At 42.5% G+C, this 15,450-nt stretch overlaps 2 protein-coding genes across 3 annotated transcripts in view; one reads left to right on the top strand and one right to left on the bottom strand.

The window, feature by feature from the left end:
• Positions 1–1,493: 1,493 nt before the first annotated feature.
• Positions 1,494–3,083, bottom strand: LOC144410325 (uncharacterized). The gene has a single exon (XM_078106396.1). The coding sequence runs from the start codon at positions 2,979–2,981 to the stop codon at positions 2,469–2,471; it is 513 nt and encodes a 170-aa protein (XP_077962522.1). The 5' UTR covers positions 2,982–3,083; the 3' UTR covers positions 1,494–2,468.
• Positions 3,084–5,452: 2,369 nt separating this feature from the next.
• The window catches only part of pcxb (pyruvate carboxylase b), a 202,432-nt gene continuing 192,434 nt past the window's right edge, over positions 5,453–15,450 (top strand). The window contains exons 1-3 of one of the 2 annotated variants that reach the window (XM_078106395.1): positions 5,453–5,666; positions 5,832–5,908; positions 13,943–14,079. In XM_078106395.1, the coding sequence (XP_077962521.1) occupies positions 13,944–14,079 (136 nt within the window). In that variant the 5' untranslated portion in view covers positions 5,453–5,666; positions 5,832–5,908; position 13,943. Of the gene's footprint in view, positions 5,909–13,942; positions 14,080–15,450 lie in introns of both variants that reach the window. The other variant, XM_040182101.2, reaches the window with a different exon arrangement.

Genomic DNA, 15,450 nt, shown 5'->3' with positions numbered 1-15,450 from the left:
AACTTTCCAAAGCTATGGTAAGCCATGTCGATCTCCCTTTTATGGTTTTACCGGAAAATCCTGATTTGCAATGACCAGGAAGAAATCAGAGGCTTGGGGGTCGGAGGAGGCAGCCTGCAACAGTCCTGAGCGTCTTTTCTTTATTTTCCACAAGCAGAAGCCTGTGGATAAAGGGGGAGAGGGAAACTAGACCAATGGGGTGAGGGATGGGGGGGATGGGCGGAGGAGAAAACAGAGAAGTTACTGAGCACTGGCCATTCACCTATCCATGGTGAGCAGCTTATTGCCAGTTCACTGAGCTCATGCCCTACAACCCATCCCTCCTTTGTCTCATTTGCTGCTTTTCCTTTTTTCCCCTTTAGGCAAGAATGGAACCAGTAAATAAAACCAGCTTTTTCAGCCATTGAAAACAAGGGTATGACGCTTAGGAATGCCACACTAATAGAACAGCCCTTTTTGTACCATCATGAGGGAAAGTATTGTTGACAATGTGTGCCATTACTTTGAAAGCTACTGTACATTCTTATCCAATACGTTGTCTCGTTCCTTCCAGATAACTTTTGGCCCATTTATGCAGACACGAGAGGCCGGCAACACTGTTGTCGTTATCTCACTGAAAAGTAGCCGACTGTGTGGTGAGTGCTAAGAGTACAAACATTTTGGGGACATTAAGTCAAATTGCCGAACTCGAGGAACTGTGAAACGTACACATTGCACTCTGTTTGAGCGTGAATACGTAACAGCACTTGTATAAGAAACTGAAATACTGAGGACAGATCAATCCTAAGTGTCGGCCTGTGATTGGAATCGTCGAACCATTGCTTTGCCAGCAGCTCACATCTGCAGCAAGTGAAAGCTGACCCGTAAACTGCTGACTGTCACGCTTAAAGTGAAGACACGCACATCTCAGATTTGGCTCCTTATGAATCATTGTGCATGTTTAGAAAACTACACAGAAAGTTAGACGATAACCATTTTAAATATCTCGTATTTGACTTTTAACCAAAGCTGCAATTAATAAAAATGCACACTTTTTAATACAGGTAGAAAAATCCCGTCTGATACTGATCAACTGACGCCTAATGTAGAGGTACCATCAGTAAAAGTATATGGGATGCAACATATGAGCATTTAAAGCATGTAAATGTTCAAAAAGACGGCAAAACAATGTTAAAAGAAACTTTTACTGCAACACCTTTAACTTTGTTGACTTGTTGCAGGTAAGATTTTAAACCTGTAAAATCTGCAAAGCAATAGACAAAATGTATTAGGTCAGTTTTTTGAAAACTGTGCCGTGCAACCCAGTGAACTATGGACTAGTACATATATTTATAGATATATACATATAGATTTATAAAAAGACATTATCTGCCCCTGTGGATGGAATAGAATGCTGGATGGAACTGTAGTACACGTGTGTTCCGTGACTCTAATACATTAGAATGTTGAGGTGTTCCAGTGTATAAAGCCAGGCTCCGGTAAGAATTAACCTCAGTATCTTCAACATCTCCGCAGAGGACACCTGGACAGCTCTGAAGCTCTGAGGCCGGCCGCGGCAAAGCCACTGGTCACTGTTTTTTTTTTTCCTTTGACTGTGGTCAGGCTTCCTGGGGGGCTCCCCACCCATCGTAGTGGCCCTAGGATGGTGTATTTCTGGTGACGTGAGGGTCTACCATCCGGCGAATTAGCTGATGAAGTTCCAAGCTTTTCAGGTGTCAACATGTTACATATTTTAACTTTGTTTCTACAGCGTTTCACTGAAATGACGGAAATATTCTTATACTGTATGTAACCAAACTGGAGACATCTGAAACAACTTGAACTCATCAAGCGATTTCAGTCGGGTGTAACCCTTTCATGTCAGCAGATTGCTGCTCACTGTGTTGAGCAGTTTGGGGAGTGTCCTGCAGCAATTGTATAGATCTGCATTCTGGGAAGACGCTGGTCACCCACGTAGTAGCCCTGGCTTGTCTAAGTCGATGCTTACAGTGGGCGTTTGGACTGTGGGAAAGACTCAGTCCCGCTCTATAAACCCTACATTGGGGACCTCCGTTGCTATGTAGTGGGAAGCCATCGCGGCCCAGAGGAAACTTTCCTCTGGAGGACTGTTTCCTCTGGAGCTTGAGTGGCTGCTGTAAGCATCGTTCAAAGATGATCGGTCGGTCTTCAATGCTACAAGGAGACAGGAAGTCTGCGTGCCAGTCTGCCTCAGAGCTCACTTCAGGCTTCTTGTGTGTCCGATGTAGGATGCTGTTGTAAGATACTCACACCAAACTCTTGTTGTTTAAAACGGCAGCATATCTGACCTGTAACTTTGGATCCAGAATAGACTTTTACTGCTACCGCTTCTCCTAATTTGGCTCAAGATGTTTGGTGTCACCAAAATGATTTTCGGATTAACTAGTCTCACCTTGAATATTGTAAACATTGATTATTACTAAAGAGTTATAAGTATGAAATAGATTTTATTACACGAGAAAAAGGGAAAAATAGATACATCGTAGGTACATCTCTCGGCTCCTGACCCCGGATTCCAGCCCTTCGACGTCTGACGCCGGAACCGCCGATTCCTCCAGGCCGTCCTCCAGACCCTCCTCCTGGCCGTCCTCCAGATCGTCCTCCAGATCGTCCTCCAGACCCTCCTCCAGATTGTCCTCCAGACCGTCCGCCAGATCGTCCTCCAGATCGTCCTCCAGACCCTCCTCCAGATCATCCTCCAGATCGTCCTCCAGATCGTCCTCCAGGCCGTCCTCCAGATCGTGCTCCAGATCGTCTTCCAGATCGTCCTCCAGATCGTCCTCCAGATCGTCCTCCAGATCGTCCTCCAGGCCGTCCTCCAGATCGTCCTCCAGATCGTCTTCCAGATCGTCCGCCAGGCCGTCCTCCAGACCGTCCTCCAGACCGTCCTCCAGATCGCCCTCCAGAGAACTCCCGGTCACTCGACTGTGGTCCCCCGGACTGTCCTCTCCCTCCCACCCCATATTGTGTTTAGGTTATCCCTCTGTATGGCCCAACAACTCACCTTTGCGTTGAATCATTGACTCTTCTGTGTCGTGTTCCTAAATAAAGTTTATTTTGTTCGTAAAGTCTGCGATTGGGTCCTACTTCTGCCATTAACGGTGATAGAGAATGATGCAGCTTGTGTACTAACAAGAACTAAGAAAAGGGATCATATTACTCCTGTTTTAGCATCTCTGCACTGGCTCCCTGTTAAATCAATAATAGAATTTAAGGTACTTCTCCCCAACTAAAAGGCACTTGCTGGTCAAGTGCCCTCTTATCTTTAGGAGCTTATAGTAACATGCTGCGCTAAATGCTGGGTTACTTTTGGTTATAATAGTTTTAAATAGTAGGATGGGAGCCAGAGCCTTCAGTTATCAAGCTCCTCGTTTGTGGAACAGTTTACACTCTCAGTCCAGGGGACAGACGCAGTCACCTCATTTAAGACTAATCTGAAGACTTTGCTCCTAATCTAGTTAGGCCTGGCTCAGGTAAGCCTGAGCCCACTCAGATGTGGGAGGAACTATGAGAGCATATTATTAATCACATTTAAGAGAGAAAGTAGAGAAGTGAAAGCGGTGTGAGTGTGAAGTAGACGGGAAGAAGTAGGTCAAAGTAAGAACAAATTATAGGACATTGAACTGATCAGCAATCCCGGATTAGGTATTTGTATCAAGCTATCTATTTCAGATACATGACCGATCCTTGTCATTACTCTGGTTGATTTCAAATTGGATTGAATCTTTGGATTTTCATTGACACAGACTCTGTTATCTGGAAGCGATAAGTGAACAAACAAGAGTTGAGAAACAATCAGAGCGCCTGTGTCATGAGTGTGGTTGTGTCTGCGCATGTCACTTCTGTCATTACGCCACTACATGCAAAGGTGGATAAAAGAAAATGCATCTCCTATTTTGCAGCCTCAAGATGTGCAAATTCATTCTGGCTAAACTGTCGTATTCACTGAATTATTATTACAATAGTAATGTTTTACAGGGTGCATTTACGTTTTAAATGAGGGAAGGGTTGAGTACTTATTTGCAGGTTAGGATCAGTGAATTTGGAGGTAATGAAGGATTTGCTCAGGGCAACGTTCTCACAGCTTAGTCTGCATAGCTGCATGCTTCCTGGGATGAAAGTATAGTCTATGTTTATTGTCCGCTTCACAAAGCAGGACCACAAAGAACAGTTTTAAGAGCTCGTGATCAAATCCTGTTCTTTTCAGCTGTTCCCTGCACCAGAATTATTGTTTCCTTTACCACAATATTAAATTTAACTACACACTTGTCCTCTTGTGGTTTGCCTTTCTCTTCATGGCGTATCACTTCATGGGTCTTGTTGAGGAGCTCGTACAATCCAGGATTAATGTTTAGGATCAAGGTCATATCAGTTATTCCGGTGTAGGTTGTGCCCAAAAGTAAGAACTAAATAACTGACAAAATAAGTGCCGAAAATCCCAAATATCACATGTTTAAATGAGCTGATATGGACTCAATTACAGACTGACTCATTAGCACAGGCTTGAAATTAACTGTAAATGTGCCAGTGAGCATCAGTCAGTTATCATTTGACAGGCTTGAAATTAACTGTAAATGTGCCAGTGAGCATCAGTCAGTTATCATTTGACAGTAGACATTGTATATGACTCGTCATAACGCTAAAAGGCAAAAGTTCTGTATACGGTTCTGTTGACACTGTGGCTGTTTACACACATCATATTTACCCAAACATTACTGAACAACATCAGCATTAACTTAGAGTCCGGTCCCGGGCCACCGGGGGAATGTAAATCAATATTCACTGTCCTATTTTTAACTCTGTTTTGGTATAAAAAAGGTACTTTAACTTTAAAAATACCTTTTCATTGTTGAGTTTTTCCTGTGTCGATATGAGGGTTTCTGAACAGAGAATATCACATATTTACAGACTGTAATGACCTCTGAGGCTAATTTGCGATATTGTGCTCTAGAACATAAAATTAAATGACTCTTATAATCATGGCAAAAAGTGACACCGCCCCCCTGCGAGGCTACAAGCCCGACAAAGTATCGCCTGCTGGCAGGAGGCTTCATGGATACATCATCATCCAATGAGAATAATGATCTCAACTCTTTCAGAGTATATAGATGAAAACAAGCCCAAAGAATTTAATTGATATGAATGAATAGCCGCAAAAAGCCGAAACACCCAACCCACATTTACCAAAACGGGGTCAATATTTAAAATGATAATCTTTGATGGTCAAATATTCCTAGTGGATATCCAAGTTTTACTAGGAAAGATGAAAGATGCAATTAAACATGTATTCAGTTATTAAATGTTTCAAGGTATCTTAAATTGTTTTTTAATAGGTTGCTTTTGCTGGTCTCGAGCTCTTTAAATACTGCCGCTCGTCAAACTTTCTCCTGTGATTGGCTGAGAGTAGAAGGGGCGGGCTTTGTTACGTCAAATCAGAAAGAAAGGGATTAAACCTTACGTGTGTGAGAGAGAGAGAGAAAGAGAGAGAGAGAGATTATCAGGGAGTATTGAGGCAGGCGCAGTAGAGGACTTCCATATCCAGCAGACGGAGACAGGCGGTGCCAGCTGCTAGCCACAGTCGGAGACAGTTAGCAACTTAGCTTCAGCGTCCCGGCGCCTTTACGACGTATACAGGACTGAGCGTGAGCGTGAGTGTGTGCGTGACAGCGTGCGTGGCGACGTTGCAGCGTCTGCTCAGCCGTCCCGAAGTAGCTCCGCGTGCTTGAGCGATTGTCACATATATATATATATATATATAAACTCCCTTATCTTCCCTCTGCCTCTGTTTGTGTCCCACACAAACACCGTGCCAGTCGCCTGTTTACATTCGGTGTCCGGTTACTCCGCAGCGGATCCACAGCACTTCCTGACACCGACTGCGCACCAGCACGTGAGTACTGATGCTCAGTAGCGTGTGCGTGCGTGTGTATGTATGTGTGTGTGTGTGTGCTGTGAACGAGTGGCTGTCATTGAGCATATTTGACTTTTAAAGACACGCCGTGTCCCGGTTTTCTTCCGCACGGAGCCCTGCGTGTGTCCTTCTCGTCAGGGTGAGAGAACAAAATGTTGCAAGCGTGGAAAGTCCTGTCGTACGTGCACACTAGCTACAGGGAGACGTGCAAAACTTCCAAACCAAATAGTGCGCATCGAAGACTCGTTCACAAAGTGCATTATTATCCTTGCTAGCTCCACTTTTTTGTTTTAGCTTAATTGCACACACGTGGAATCTCCTGCTCCTAATTGCTGAATGGCACTGACGTTAGGGTCAAGGGTCAAACGGCTCTCGTGTTGTTGAAGGTGGTCAGTACATGAAACGTAGTTGCTTTTTCGTAGTTGATTATAATACATTTTATAACGATAGGGTGTGTTTGCACTACCGAAAAAACATGCAGCAATGACCGCTCTTTTACTTTGAACATGTCCAGAAAGCACAGCGGGTGACAACGAGGCTCCTTCTACCATCTGTAGCCAGTTACATGAACATCCAGGTATTTCTAAGAGAGGAGGAACATTTCTCCTTTTTATAGCGAGGCGTTAAATGTGTGTTTACATGTTGAGACGTGCACTTTGCACAACAGCTTGTTTTCTCTAAACACGCCCACGAGGCCTGTGACTGTGCGCCCAATGGCCAGCAGTCACAGGCCACAATTTGCGACAATTTACCTTTTCTGCGGGGCAGAGATCCGATCTTCCAACTTTTTTTGAACCCCCGCATGTGAATTTGTTGTGTCCGAATGCTATCGGCTAAAAAAACAAAACAAACCTGTAGCCCTCTTAAGATGACTGTAGTGGCCTTGAGTGCTTGATGGACATATGTCATTCAGTCATCCACCTTGATGTTATTACTTTTTGCAGAAGTGCCAAGGTAATGGACTCAACACATTCAAGGCAACTGGGACCGATCAGTCACAGTCTAATGACAATGATGCGGAGATGTCTGTGCTCAATTTATCAAAAAATCGCATTTGTACTGAATCATTTTTTTTTTTTCTTTTCCACATTGGCTACTTGATCTCCGGAGCAGCAATCGGACAGTTAAGCTGTTGCGATTGCAGCGAGGGGACAAAGCATGCCTGCTGCGAACTCCATAAAGCCCCCTTGGAGTTTTCAGATATTATTTGACGCTTGCTTCACTTTCTCAACATTTTTTGTTCCCTCAGGGCTGTCACCCCTTCTTTGATTACCATGAAACAAATGGTGAGGAATTAATGAATGCTTCTCGGGCAACAGTGGACTTCTCGCTCTTTTTTTATTATTTCTTTTATTTTTAAATACAGAGGCAACCATACATTAGCTATCTGAGTGGTGTAAGAGCTGGAATCTGCCAGACAGGAAGGCAGGTACCAGGACTGAGGGTAAATGGCTGTGTCCCTGGTGCTTTTGTATACTTTGTGTTCGGTCGTGTTCAGGTGACGTACAGCCAGCAGTGCATCAGCCTATGCCTGTAGCATACTACAACATCTCCATTACATAAAATATTCCTTCAGCGGCTTCTTCTATCAAGAGTTTGTGAAATCAAAGTGGGTCAGCAGTAAGAGGAGACCAGAGAAGCTCTCGTGCTTTTTGTAACCCCTCACCTATATTGGTGCACAATAACTACAATAAATGCCTAAGTGTTCAAGAGTAGCTACACGTAAACCTTTTAACTCTTGTAACCTCCTGTCACTCAAGAAAAGGTTTTAACAAAACGTGACTGCAAAGCAAGCGTATTAATTGAAACTGGACCTCTTAAGCTGCTCTTTCGATAGAGGATAAATGTAGCTTGCCACCATAGGTGGCTGGTTTATTGCCCTTTCGCCCATTTCCTCTGCAGCTTTCTGACCAGAACGTCTCCTTTTACAGAATGTAAATCCATTTCTTTATCAGATAATCCTAATATAAGGCACAAAGAAATGTCTATCAAAAAGATATATATAAATAAAAAAGATAAATATGTTAAATCGTTTCCTGGCTTCTCTCATGTAATACTATAAGGTTTTAAGACGACCGCCTGCACTTTAAAATAGTAAATGAAATCTTGTGTTTATCCAACACTTTCTATCCTAAAGGAGCACCAGCAGGAGGCATCTTGTTGACCCAGCTGGGAATGTTGCTGAGTGACCGTGGAAGTCGAGGACTTTTCTTTTTTCTTTTCTTTTTTTTTTTTTCCTCACATTTGTTGAAATTAAGAACATCTACTATTAAGAGTTGGTTCAAAGAAATGTCTTTTGAAAAGATCAAATAGGTTTAAGCAGATCCGGTGCAGTATAGATGGTCCTTACGGCGTCGTTGCCACTGTTTCTTGTTGGTCTTTTCAGCAGTTTCCTCAACACTCTAAGCTCTTTGCCTCTGCTCCCACTTATTAGTCCAGTCCCGAGCATTTGCTTCTGTCTATAAAACGTTGTCCGCCTCGGTAACCTGGTCCCTGCTATACGAATACGTCTTGCTGTTGATAATTAGCCTCTTAAACCTAATTCCTGCACTCTACTATCCAAAGAGTGACTTCAGTTCTCTACCTACTGACACTACTACTTTACTTTAGTCCGTTATTGGACTGAATTAGTATTTCCTTTTTTAAACGTTGAGGATAGTTTGTTTACATTTCGATGAAAGGGTGAAACATTCATGAAAACATTAAAAGTGATTGCAGTCAGCTCTGAAGTAATGTATTTGGGCTGAAGCGAGGGTAAGAGCGGTGATGGAGGTTAGTGATCGTGAAGGCGTTTTGGTGAAACACTGTCTAATTAGCTTAGTTCACGGCTTAGTGGTCTTGCGCTGTTCACCTGCTAGCCATGCTAGCTCCCACTGTTCATGTTTACAACGATACCCATGCTGCGTCCCCTTTTATTATATTATATTTCCTTTCCCAGCTCTAGTTATAATGCTGGAGTCAACGTAAGTAACATCAGTAATCCCACGAATTAAGGTTAAAGCGACATAATAGAAAATAAATATATATCATTTTTATTTATTTTCCAAATGCGAGTGTTGCTGCTGTGGATGGAAAAAGTAGCTCTTCTGGTGTTCCACAAACGCTGGCCGTTATGCGGCTTCACCATTGGTCAATTAAGGCAAAGCAAATGCCAGTGTTGTGTGTTTTTGTGTCACAACATCAGCGGCCGTGTGCGTCAAACCAAGAACAGAACTTTGGTCTCTCGGTTAATGTGTGAACCAGAAATCCCCTCTGTTCTTCAAGCCCTCCCAACGCAGGCCGTCCTCAGGGGCCGATGGCCTCTTCGGTTTAGACCCTGGAGTGTCTGATGTGTGCGTGCGGCAGTGCATGCGTGTGTCATGATTTACCTCATGCTATCAGACAAACGCTGAAGAATCTGAACAGTTTTGGCCCGTTAGAAACCGTTCCTGTGAGCACACAAGAGAAGGGCTGGGCTTAGGTCACAGTGCATTTGGCCTAAAACGTCTCCATTCCGTTTGGGCTTCCGAACTATAATTCAGTTCAGTGCTTGTTTTTGTGTTGCAGCAGCTTGGAAACTGATGTTGGTGTTCAGGATTGAGACAGCGAGAACAGTTTTGGTTTGCAGCCACCTGATTCAAATGGAGACTCGTTGAGAAAACAGCCCAGCCCCAAACCAAAGTTTGATTAAGTGTGTTTTAAGGTGGTTTATTGTTCATACCTAAAGTTTGCAACAACGAGACGTTTTGGGCCTCTCACATCAGGTCTTGTGTAACTAAATGTTTTTTCTGAACAACTTGAGCCAGACTTCTGCCCCCTGGTGAGACTTGTTTGTGTTTCCTGGGAAGCGCGAGTGAGCAACATAACTCTTTGAAAGATGTTTTAGTACCTTTCTGTGGTATCTTAGGTGAGGCTGAGGTAAATTATTGATCGAATGCGCTCGTTTGAAGTTTGGATGGAATGTTCGTATCTGGGGGGGAAAAAAGAATATGACCTCGTCCAACCTTTTATTTATCCTTTTTAGACTCAAACACAAAGGTCACAGTCCTGAGTCCCAGATAACTTGGAGCTTTTAAAAGGTCTGGGAGGGAAACTCGCCCCCAGTGCCATATTTTTGATTTTGTTATTTTTTTTCGTGTCAGATAGATGTTACTTCACATATCTATGTTTAGCGTTATTTGATTATATTGATGAACCGTGATAACATTCATACAACCTTACCAAAATTTCAGCACAACATAGCTGCATGCATGCTGCCTGTGTAGCACATTGTGAGGCATGTGAACTGACCCTGATGTAATCCGTCTGAGGGAGATTTCCTGTGTGTGGGGGCAAAGCAGTTTTTTGGATGACTTGGATTATCTGTTGTTTTCTGAAGCTTTTTTGCTAAAGGAAAACATTTAAACTAAGTGCCTGAAAAGATAGCAGTTGATTGGCATCAGTCGGAGTTTAAAGCTGTTTACTGATCCTTCCAATCAGATGTCAGGATTAAAAGATATTGGCTGAGTTTTATCATCTCGGCACCACATAATAAAGCTACTGTTGCTGAGGTGGCGGTCAGTAATGCAGCTGATAATTCAGTGATCACCATTTATCACTGTCTTATATTGATGACTTTATAATTCCTGCTGTATCAGGCGGAGCCTTTTGGAATGCAAGTTGATTTTTATTTCATTTTCACTCTGGTAGTATTGATTTAATCTTTGTAATGATGTGGACCGAGATGATAATCTGAGAGCACTGAACTGTCAGTGGACTTTTAGTGTTTTCATAGTGGTCCTCACTTCTTTCCCCAGAGAAGATGCTGTGATTGATCTTATTTGCTGGTTCAACGCAGACCGGGGTTCAACCAAAACCAATACGGTTGTGTTGCCTCCGCCTCCTCTCTGTCACTGTTGTTGCCATGAGTCTACAACAAATTGAGTTGTGTCACTGATCACATGGTTGTTACTTTTGGCTTAGTAGGAATATCTAGCAAAACTGTTCTTTTGTGCAATGTGGAATTTATCAGGCTCAATCACAATATAGAACACTTGTATATCTGACACATTCCTCAAATACACAAAAGGAGATGAACCACAAAAATTACATTTTGCAAAACTGTGCCCTTGACTGTCCCAGACTTCTGACATTCCTTGAATCCTTCCTTCATCTGTCGCTGTAGGAAGGCAGGAAGGAGGGAGGGAGGGAGGGAAGGAAAGAAGGAAGGAAACCGTTAAAGGCGAGAGAAGTCTTGGGATGATAGGACAGGAGCATATAAGAGGATATGCTGGGAGGGAACAGAGGTTGATGGGATAAAGGATAAATATAGAGGGACAAGTGTTGGAAAAGGATGACCTTTGCTTCCTCTCAACTACTGTTTTTGTCTCATTTTCTTACTGTAATCTAACCTTTTTCAGGATAGGTAGGTTTACAGCTTTTAGGAGATAAGAGCATTTTATATCACAGACCACATCTCAAATGAACAATTATCTGGCTACAAGCTGGTAATGGATGAGTTCCATTGCTGTACGGGTCATTTATTATTTATTCGATGAGTTTCTGAGAAACGTCACAGTTTCAAGGCGCTGATTCAAGGATTGTTTGTTTTTAATTTGACACCTTGACTGCTCGATTGTAGTAGAGCTATCCAACACTTATCGAGTGGTAGACCATAAGGTTATCGTATGTTATTTTAAAAATATCTTATATTGGGTCTGTAAGAATGTTACAACTAAATAGAAATCTCTCCTGCTAACACATTATGTAGATATGTACATGAGAACGTATCACTCTACCCCAGTTTGGAACAGATTCCTTCTCTGATCAGAAGTTTATTGTTCGGCTCTATCTGAGAAGTGAGTTTGATGCAGGATACGAGTAGTATTAGACAGGTTTTTCCTGTCTGTTGTGGCTGCTGTTGTCTCTCTTTTTTTTTATTCAGGCCTTTGGAAACTATCTGTTTCAAGGTGTGACGTTGTTCCTTTTGTGTAGACGGCAGATACTGTTTCAGCCTGAGCTTCCACTGCATCCAGTCTTCAGACGGTCATTAAACGTCTAGAAGAGCGCATTAGTTGGTCCTTGGTTTGTAGAGGATGCTTCTTTCATTCAAAACATTTTATTTCTTGATTTAGTTAAGGCAAATTACACTGAATCGCTTCTTACTTCGGTGTTATTAAGCCTTTCATTATGCACGGAAAACATATTTAAAGCAGACACGCATGAAATGAGAGTGGAGCCACGATCTTAGCTTCAGAATCCCATCGTTTGGGTCATTGCATGGACCGTTAGTTGAACAGTTTGTACAGCAGACACCACTGCTTCTTTGTACATCAATGGAACATGTGGTGATTCCTCTTTAACTGAAATCCTGCAACCACCAATTTGGTGGAAGTAGACTCGGATTTGGCTCAAAAGTGTTCTTTTTCCGTCTGGGTCCACATTAGGGTAAAGTGTGGAGAAAGATGCCGGCACTTGTTCTTACCAGAGGCTCTTTAGGCTAATGTTTAATTTATTACAGTTTAGGATCTGACATTTGCACTTCTTGGTGGTCCCCAATTGGCGGCATTGCTGCTGTTTGACCACAGAGTGGCAGCAAAGGACTGTCTGTGAGGTGAAGGCTCGCTGCCTATTGAAGAAGAAGAAACCGCCACCTCTGCAGACTCATCATCAAACGACTCCAGCCTGTTTCCCTGCAGTGAATGAGCCCCGGTTGGGATGGTACCTGGGTGTCTCTGTGTATGCATTTACCTTTTTGTGCCATTCACACATTGTCGCAGCATTTGCATCTGACGGTGTATTGGGGGATTATTGTTCGAGAATGCAGCCATCCAATCACAACGCCGTTGTTTGGTGCAGTGGATGCTCTGTGTTTTTCTAGCCTTCATCAGGCGACATTTGGATGGCGCTTTTCTTTTGGGGGCAGTCTTTGCAATCAAAGGAGGCCAAAGATCCCAACTGAGTTTGTTTCTTTCATTCGTATGCAGCGTGTATGTCCCCCTCTAATTGCCATAGTTTCTGTTGTCGTTGTTGTGATTCGAGGAAGAAAGCCGCGCCACAAACATCCCAGAAAGTTAGCGTCTTTAGATTGACGCAGCTGCAGCTGATTGTGAGGTTGGTAAGCAGAGCAGCAGCTGATTGGCTCCCTAAGCGGCTCCTTCCTTTTTAGGGAAATCAAATCCATATAGAAGATGTTATGATCTGTGAGCTGTTATTTCAGGATTTGCGTGATTGTACACAACTTAATGCGTTTTTTGTTTTAACGACTTGATAATTTGTTACTTGATCCCATCAAAGACTTTAAATAATTTTTTTTTTAAAGAACAATTGTAATATTTTACCATGTATACGAATGTGTAGTGCCAGTCATATTAATCCTCATCTGTGCTTCCACCTTTTTTTATATAAGCAAACTGACGTACCAATTTGCAACTTTAGTTATTGTAAAAAAGACAAAAAGGAAATAAAATCTGTCGAACCCTAACTCGCGATTTACTTTTAATACTTTTTCTTTTCCAGACTACTTCAATTAGCCAAGATTCCTCCTAAATATCAGGAACGGCAATTAAAAAGGCCATGAAAGGAACACGCAACCAATGGCAACAACTTAATAGGGATGGTGCTTTAGTAGATTTAATCTCTCTAAACGGGCTCACTCCTCGTGTTTGATCACTTTCAAAGCATTATCATCTCTTATAAATGTTCCTTTGAGCATCCTTTTTTTTTTTTTTACCTGAGAAACTGAAATTAGCTGCAGTTTTCTAGATGGAGATTGGAAGAAAATCTGAGTTCTATGTTTTAGACCGGGTGCTTTAGTTTTGTTTCCTCTGGATTTAATGACAGATTTTTTACATATTGGACTAACTTGCCATATGTCCTTGTATTCTGTAGCACTTGGGACAGACAGTCGGACATTCTCTCATAAAAAGCTAACCATCTGTGTGCGTTTGTGTAAAATATATCAAGGTCTGTTGCGTCTCCCCTTCATTGATTGCGGTTTGTTGTGTAGACGGTGTACGTCTGACATGTCCTTTCCCTTTTTTCCTCACTGTCCAGGATGTTGGGGTACACTGTAGTCCGAGGTGGCCTTGGCCTGCTGACTGTGAGGAGGGCGTGTCTCGCCCCCCGCTACGCTCACTCCGCCCCGCGGAACGAGTACCGACCAATCAAGAAAGTCATGGTGGCCAATAGAGGTAACTAATTCTCCACTGAAAAAATTGAAGCAATATACAGATCTATTTGTTTGTGCCTTTCTAATCTGCTATAAATGACTTATTTGAAAATATGATTAATTAGGGATTAATTAGGATTAATTAGGGCTGCAACAACGAATCGATAAAATCGATTCGTTGTTGCAATTATTAAAAGAGTTGGCAACAAATTTCATTATCGATTTGTTGTGTCGCGCGTGTTTACCAGTCATCCAGCTGATCAAGCTAGCGTTAGCTCGCTAATAACAGCAGTAAAGCAGTTAGCAAGACTAAGACATGTTTTTATTTACTCGTCTCTTTTGGACCATTCATTTTTCAATGTGTTGTCTGATATTTTGTGCTTTGTCCCATATCGGTTATTGTTAAAAAATATATTTGTGTGTGTGTGTTGTACTTTTTAATGCTGTCATATATGGTAGGACAATGCGCTTGCGCATATACTGTGGGTTATACGGTAGTTGATGTTATGCCTGTAAAGGGAGACACATGGTGATCCATTAAATCAACTAAGAAGCCTCGAATGCATTTATTTACAAATGCCATTTTAAATTCATCTCATATCACTTGGTTGTTTTTTAGCTGTATGCATTTACTTAACTTGCACTATGATGGTAATAACTTAATGAATATGCTTCAAGTGAACATGAGTGTGTGTTTGAGTAGTATAGAGCAGTGTTTTTCAACCTTTTTTGCGTCGAGGCACACTTAAGACACAGAAAAAATCTCACGGCACACCAACAACCGGAAATGATATGAAAATCAATCCCAAACATAGTTTCAGCATGAGCATAATATTCTCTAAGAAATCAGAGAAACGCGTGTTCTATTTGTTGTTTTATTAAACTTCACATCATCCTAATGCCAAGATGGCACAGGCTTTATGCCCAGGTATCTCTTCAGCCTGATTTATGCTTCTGCGTTTTCAGAGCGACGCAGACGCAAGCCCCCCTTGCGTGTCCCTTGCGTTGCTTTTCACACTTCCTTGCGTGTGTCGAGACATTTTTCTAGGCTTGCGTCAGCAACGCAAGCCTCCTGCAGCGCACCAGGCTGTGATTGGTACGCTAACTACGCCAGTTACGGAGTCTCACATTTCCGCTTTCATAGCCCGATAGCACCATTATTAAAACACAGAATATTTACGAGAGAACGGATCAGATTTAAGAACTTTTGTCAGAAGAAATGCGCAAATATGACCGCTTATACAAGCAGTCATTGGCGGGTTGGATTCACGGAGGGAGATCGCAGCAAACGCAGGTTTGCCGGTTGAGAGGTGAACAAAGTTGTGGAGGAAAATGCGGGACAGATGTGTCCGCGATGAAAAGCAGCAGTGGCGATGCACGGGGCAATAAAGTC

This window comes from Gasterosteus aculeatus, chromosome 7 (genome assembly GCF_964276395.1).
Source record: "Gasterosteus aculeatus chromosome 7, fGasAcu3.hap1.1, whole genome shotgun sequence".
NCBI lineage: Eukaryota > Metazoa > Chordata > Actinopteri > Perciformes > Gasterosteidae > Gasterosteus > Gasterosteus aculeatus.
The sequence above is the reverse complement of the archived record's forward strand: the minus strand, read 5'-3'. Positions and strand labels throughout refer to the sequence as shown.

Bases quoted from the DNA above. Each gene is read 5' to 3' on its own strand.
- LOC144410325 (XM_078106396.1), bottom strand. From the start codon at position 2,981: ATGGGGTGGGAGGGAGAGGACAGTCCGGGGGACCACAGTCGAGTGACC.